Source organism: Anomalospiza imberbis, chromosome 6, assembly GCF_031753505.1.
Source record: "Anomalospiza imberbis isolate Cuckoo-Finch-1a 21T00152 chromosome 6, ASM3175350v1, whole genome shotgun sequence".
Lineage (NCBI taxonomy): Eukaryota > Metazoa > Chordata > Aves > Passeriformes > Viduidae > Anomalospiza > Anomalospiza imberbis.
Genome location: NC_089686.1, coordinates 3,186,890 through 3,193,599, shown reverse-complemented (window position 1 = coordinate 3,193,599; position 6,710 = coordinate 3,186,890). Strand labels below are relative to the sequence as shown.

Sequence of the window (6,710 nt, the reverse complement as noted above, 5' to 3'; positions counted from 1 at the left end):
CTTCCGGAGACCCCTGTCCGTATCTCTCTGGGGCCGCCAGCTGTGGCCGTACACAGGCGCCTGCTGCGCACCTCGGTGGGGGTCCGGGAACCCGGCCTGGAGGGCAGAGGGTTATTCAGGCAGCCAGGGAGAAGGATGAGAAAATCTGGAGCATGAGAGGGAATCCAGAGCAGGCACTGGGGATAACCCCCGGTGCTGGCAACGAGCTCCCAGCCGCCGGGACGGGACGCTCGGGGCTGGCGGGTGGTGGGAGCACAGGAGAAACCCGCGCTCTGCCGCCGTGCCTTTCCCCGCGCAGCTACTTCTGGTTCCCAAGCTCTCCCTCTTTTCTCGTCGGGGAACAGCCGACCAGAGTTTCCCGAGTATCCCGTCCCGAATCTCCCTTCCCAACCCGGTCCCTCGGGGAGCGCCGCGGATCCCGCTCCCCGCCGTGCCCCGACCTCCCCGGGGACCCCGCCCCGGCCGTGCGGGGACAGGGCGGGGCGGGAGGGTCCCCCGGGGATGCACCTGAGCGGCGCGGGGGATCCCGGGGGCACCGCTCCGACCCCGTCCCGCGCCCCGAGGGTCCGAGCGCGGCCGCTCCGCCGGGGGTCCCCGCGCTCCCCCCGCTCCCCGGGCGCTGGCGCGGGCGGCGGAGCGGGCAGGGCCGTCCCCCGCGGGGCCGGGCCGGGCCGGGGGCGGGCCGGGGGCGGCGGGCCGGGCCGGGCCGAGCCGGGCTGGCGGCGAGCGCGGCTCCACGTGACTGCGGGGCCGGCAGAAAACCGGGGCCGGCGGCGGCGGCGGCCGCACTGCGCCGGGCGGCGATCGCGGGAGGCGCTCGGCAGCCGCTGCCCCGGGGCTTTCGGCGCGCTGCGTCCGGGCTGGCTCTCCAGAATCATGGACTGTGCTGATATGCCTTGCTTGCTGTCAGTGAGTACAGCCCTCTTCTTCCTCCGCCTCGCTCCTCGCTTTTTGTTTTCATCGCAGGGCTTTAAATTTTTTTTTTTAAATTTTTTTTTTAATTTATTTTTTTAAGACAAACTTTTTGTTGTTCTTATACCGGCGTCCCCTCCCGGGCTCCGGCGGCGGGATTCGAACCGGCGGCTGCAGAGCGCGCCGAGCCGCGCGCCCCTTCCTTCCCCGCCGGGCGCCGCCGCCGCTCCCGCTCCCGTCCCGTCCCGTCCCGTCCCGGCGGGGCAGCGGGGCCGGGATGCGCCGGGAACCCGCCTGCCCGAGGGGGCTGCGGGGCTGCGGACAGCCCGGGCACGGCGGCCGGTCCATGCCCGCCGGGGCGCGCCGGCTGCCGCTCGAATGGGGGCAGCTCCCCGTGCCCTTTTGCCATTTATTATTATTATTATTACTACTATTATTATTATTTTTAAGTTTATTCGGAAGAGGAGGGGGGTTTCGCTTCTCATCCTGACTTTCTTTCTTGTTTGTTGTCGTATTTTTTACACCCCAGAGACACCATGATTCCTGGTAACCGAATGCTGATGGTCATCCTACTATGCCAAGTCCTTCTAGGAGGTACTAACCATGCTAGCCTAATCCCTGAGACCGGCAGGAAGAAAGTGGCAGAGCTTCAGGGACAAGCCGGATCCGGACGCCGCTCTGCCCAAAGCCATGAACTCTTGCGGGGTTTCGAAACAACTCTGCTGCAGATGTTTGGGCTCCGAAGGCGGCCTCAGCCCAGCAAGTCAGCCGTCATTCCTAGTTACATGCTGGATCTCTATCGACTCCAGTCCGGAGAAGAGGAGGAAAGCCTCCAGGAAATTAGCCTGCAGTACCCTGAGCGATCGACCAGCCGGGCAAACACCGTGAGGAGTTTCCACCATGAAGGTCAGTGATGGGAGGCGGTAAATTCCCAGCCCCGGTAGCGATCGGGATTTCCTTGCGTTTGGAAGCTCACAAATGCCTTTAGAAGCAGGACGTGCCCGGCCCTAAATTTATGGGAGGAAAACCACCCCCCCCAGCCTGCCGTGTGTGGGTGACAGGCGTGCTGCTCGCTATTTTTTCCAGCATCCTGTGCTTAACCCGAGCTTGACCATATTTTGAAGTGCTTTTGCTTCTGTTGACAACAGTGAGTTTCCTTCGGTGCCTCTGCCTCGGGGTCACTGCCTGGGCTCGCGTGGATTTAATGGCTCTGGATCGGATGCGGGAGTAAAGCGAGGGCGGGATCTCGCCCCTGGAGTGTTTCTTTTGAACTATCAAAGCAATTGCTGCCTGCTTTTACTCTTAAGAAAGGAAAAAAAAAAAAAAAGAAAAAAAATCCCCCCAAACCCCGACTCGAATTTAATACTTACAGCTGTGTGTTTATAAGGTTTATTCAATAGACCCTTGTAATCTGATCCAAATGTTTCCTAGCGGATGTTTCTTTTCCAAAGTAAATCTGAATTATTAATCCAGCCGCATCATTACTGCGTTGGAATTTGCTTCTCTTTCTCCCCCTGCCCCCCGTAACAAGGCACCTCTGTGCTCCGTGGCGCCGCATCTCGCCGGGGAGATGATTTTGGAGAGACTGGGGGAGGAAAAGCTAAAGGGAAAAAGTCTCCCTGAACGGGGAGGCGAGATGGGAAGGGGTGGAGTGCTCGAGGCGCGGGTGAGCCAGCGGTGCCGGGGCAGGAGCCGCTCCCGGCGCGGCCGGGAGGGATGCGTGGGGGAGCGGAGAGGAGCCGGTGGCTGCTGGGCAGGTGAAGCGTGGGTGTGAGTTGTGGCTGTGCCGGGGCCGTGTGCCCCGAGGCTGACGTGCTCTTGTTTGCTTGTCTTACCTCTTCCCCCCCCATCCCTGCTCTCTTCCAGAGCACCTGGAGACCGTCCCGGGTCCCAGCGAGGCGCCCCGGATCCGCTTCGTCTTCAACCTCAGCAGCGTGCCGGAAAACGAGGTGATCTCCTCGGCGGAGCTGCGGCTGTACCGGGAGCAGGTGGAGGAGCCGAGCGCGGCGTGGGAGAGGGGCTTCCACCGGATAAACATTTACGAAGTGATGAAGCCGCTGTCGGAGCGCGCCCAGGCCATTACGCGCCTGCTGGACACGCGGCTGGTGCACCACAACGTGACGCGCTGGGAGACCTTTGATGTGAGCCCGGCCGTGATCCGGTGGACCAAGGACAAGCAGCCGAACCACGGGCTGGTGATCGAGGTCACCCACCTCCACCACGCACAGACTCATCAGGGCAAACACGTCAGGATTAGCCGATCTTTACCTCAAGGGCGTGGGGACTGGGCGCAGCTCAGGCCGCTCCTGGTCACTTTTGGGCACGACGGGCGAGGCCACGCGCTGACCCGCAGAGCCCGCCGGAGCCCCAAGCACCAGCGTTCCCGCAAGAACAAAAAAAACTGCCGCCGCCATGCCCTCTATGTGGATTTCAGCGACGTGGGCTGGAACGACTGGATCGTGGCACCCCCGGGGTACCAGGCGTTTTACTGCCACGGGGACTGCCCCTTCCCTCTGGCCGACCACCTCAACTCCACGAACCACGCCATCGTGCAGACGCTGGTGAACTCCGTGAACTCCAGCATTCCCAAGGCCTGCTGCGTGCCCACGGAGCTCAGCGCCATCTCCATGCTCTACCTGGATGAGTATGACAAGGTGGTCCTGAAAAACTACCAGGAGATGGTGGTGGAGGGGTGCGGGTGCCGCTGACCCCCTTCCCCGCCGCCCTCTCCTCCCCTTCTCTCTCCCTCCCGTCCCACCCCAGAACTGCTTGCTATAGCTGGACTCTTCTCTAAACTAAACGTTCACCTTGACCTTATTTATGACTTTATGTGCAAATGTTTTTGACAATAATGATCATATATTTTGACAAAATATATTTATAACTACATATTAAAAGAAAAAAATAAAATGAGTCATTATTTTAAAGGTAAACGCATTTTGTGTCTCGCCTCTCAGGGTGCTGCTGAGGCTGTGCTGGCTGGCAGTGCAGCCGGGAATTTATTCTGTCTCCTTATCTTTTTACCCCCCTCCCTCCTTCTCCACTCCTTTACCCCCCACCCTCTTTTCACTTAAAGGCTTTGCACATTTTAGTCTTTCTATTTCTCGCCGAGGTACCGCGGATCTCCTGGTGCTGGGGCTGTGCCACGTGGGAGATGAGGGTCCCTGGAGATTTAAGAACCGCTGGGAATAGAGCCGACCTTGCTAACCTGGCCCAAGCCTTTCCAAAGCAACCCACCAAAAATGCATTTGAAAAGAAGGTGAAGATTTACCTGAGGGCTTTATGCTAAACCCGCTGGGTTTTATACCCTTCCTCTGACTTCAGGATTCCCCAGGTTTTAAAACTATTAACATTTTCCCCCCTCTCCTCCCCTCCCCACTGGAGATTGGGAAGCTTCAAAGGTTCCACAGGTCCTTTGAAGATCAAATCACTCCATTACAATGCCAAAAAAAGAAAAAAGAAAAAAAAAAAAAGATATCTGGAGCAGTTAAATATGTGTTAGCTAATAGCTACCTGTGCTGTGTCCTTTCTAAATTGCTTCCGAGCAGGAAGGTGATTGGAGGCGAGCAGGTACAGTTGGAGGTATCCGGAGCCTTGAAAACCCTGCCTCAAATGCAGCGGAGGGGCTGTGTTTGCCTTGGAAAATAGGGAGCTTGGAAAATAGCCTGGGATGGGTGGTGTGGGACCATCGTGGGAGTGGGGAAGGGACAGCAGGGTAAAGGGTGCATGATGCTTTCTTTTCTTTTTTTTTTTTTTTTTTTTTTTTTTTTTTTCCTTTTTTCTTTTCCTTTAATGATTGAAGCTTTCCAACCCTCCGAAAGGGGCAGCTTAGTTGAAACCAATAAAAACTGGAGCGGAAAGCTTGCCAAAAGCTTTGGCTCCCTGAAGAGTGCAGGTGGAGAGAGGAGATGGGAGCTGCGGGGGGGAGGAGAGCGTGGCCCTGTGGTTCTCTTGGAAAGAAAAATCCCCAGCCCTCGACCTCCTGCGTGCCACTGAGGCTTTCCCACCCCTCCATCCCAGCGGTGTTCAGGCCACAGGGTCCCATCTGCTGCCGGAGAGCCCTCGGGTGTCTCCGGGTGCTGGGGGCCCTCCCAGGCTCCCAGCACCCCATGGAGGAGCGATGGGTGTTGGGTCTCCGGGGCCCCCTCGGCCCCGAGCTGACACTCTCATTCCTGCCTTTAGAAGGGAAATGTGTGGCCTGGGGCATCGGCGACCTGCTGCCTCCCCTTTGATGCCTGCATATCAGACATAGCCATGCCAAAGAAAGAATTTCATTTTGAAGTGGCATCAGCTAAAGGCGAGCGCCTTTCAGCTGCCTGACAGGGCAATTACACACATCTCCCTCGATAACCCCGGCTGCTGCGGGGTCGGGTGGGAAAAGGGGTCTCCGGGCCCCCAGGCAGCCCTGGATGTGGGGCAGCCACTGTGGGAGGGTACATTGGGGGAAAAAAAAATTAAAGAAAATCACTGTGACTTTGCTAAAAAGAAAGAGGCTTCTCCCTGGTTCGCTTCCCTGTTGGTCGGTGCATCCCGGAGGCTGTGAGGGTGTTGTGGAGCTGGGCAGCATCCGCACAAATGCCTCTTGGATTTAGGTCATTCTTGCTGGAGGAGCCTCCAACTGCTTTGCTGCGTTCCTGCTGCTTTATGGAGCTGTTTATTTTGGTGCTTCTTTTTGCATTGCGTTTCAATGATGAAATCAAAGCTTTGACCCTCTGGAGGCACAGGCACTTGCTTTTCTGTAGGTGCTCTTGTCCTGAGGCCTTTGGGAGATTTTACTTTGCCTGGGCTGCTGAGATCCTACATGGGGTGCTCTGCTCAGAAAGTGTAGGAAAAAAGTCAACTGTTTAAAAAAATATATTTTAATTATGTAAAATTTATAGGAATCTAACCTGTGTGGCTATAAACCTGCTGACAGTAAATGTGATCTTGGGGACGAAATACTCATGGATGCATTAAGGAATTTATTCATCACTGCTGAACTTCTGCATTTTACACAGAACACAGGGGGTGAGGGTTCCCCTCCTGGTGTGTGTCCTTGTCACACATGGGTGGCAAACTGCTGCACAATCTACCTTGTGTGATTGGAGAGGCACTTAGCAAAATGCTCAAACTGCTAAGTCATTTAAAAATAAGAAAACACACCAAAACTGAAGTGAAGCCAGAATTAGTCCCTTTCTAGTTTCCATCTGACAGCCAGTGGTGTTTTTTTCCCACCACTTCAATTTGTGCTGCGTTTCAATGCTGTTGACCTGAGCTCTCTTCACCATCCTGGCAAGGAGGAGCGGGGTTGCTTTTGGGAAGCTGGGAGTGAAGCATCAGTGTGGAGGGATCCTGGAATTCCTCACAGTGTTTCTGGCCATTGTTTTGTGCATTTCTTGCAGCAGTTATGGGGTTTAATCCCGTGCTGGAATTAACATGGTCACTGATCCTGTCTGTTTGACAAGTGCTCTGTGCCATAGAGGCGCTGGTTTGGTTTGAACAGGGCAGACCTGGAGTGAGGCTTAGTCTCAGGCAACCAGTGCTTATCTTTGCTTAAAAATATGAGAAATGTGTCATGCCATCATCCCTCTGACCGTGGAATTTACTCTTTGCAAATGTGACTTATTTCAGAGGGAGAGCCGTGTTTGTGTTGGCCCGTTCAGGGATCCCTGGGAGGTCTGAGATAAGGCATATCAGTTAAATCCCCCCTTGTTCAGTCCAAGCTGTGAACGAAAGGGGAGCAGGTTGAAGGTGGGTGTGCAGCCACTTCCCACCATCTGGTGTCCTTCTGGCAGCTGTGCCTGTGGACCAGCATTCCC

General features: G+C 56.2%; 1 protein-coding gene across 2 annotated transcripts; it reads left to right on the top strand.

The window, feature by feature from the left end:
* The first annotated feature begins 750 nt into the window (after positions 1 to 750).
* Positions 751 to 3,845, top strand: BMP4 (bone morphogenetic protein 4). 2 transcript variants are annotated; one of them, XM_068192070.1, is made up of 3 exons: positions 751 to 909; positions 1,442 to 1,818; positions 2,779 to 3,845. In XM_068192070.1, the coding sequence occupies exons 2-3, from the start codon at positions 1,449 to 1,451 to the stop codon at positions 3,618 to 3,620; spliced, it is 1,212 nt and encodes a 403-aa protein (XP_068048171.1). In that variant the 5' UTR covers positions 751 to 909; positions 1,442 to 1,448; the 3' UTR covers positions 3,621 to 3,845. The 2 variants fall into 2 exon arrangements, with proteins under 2 accessions (XP_068048171.1, XP_068048172.1); XM_068192071.1 differs by lacking the exon at positions 751 to 909 and having other exon boundaries at positions 1,495 to 1,818; positions 2,779 to 3,825.
* Positions 3,846 to 6,710: the final 2,865 nt, after the last annotated feature.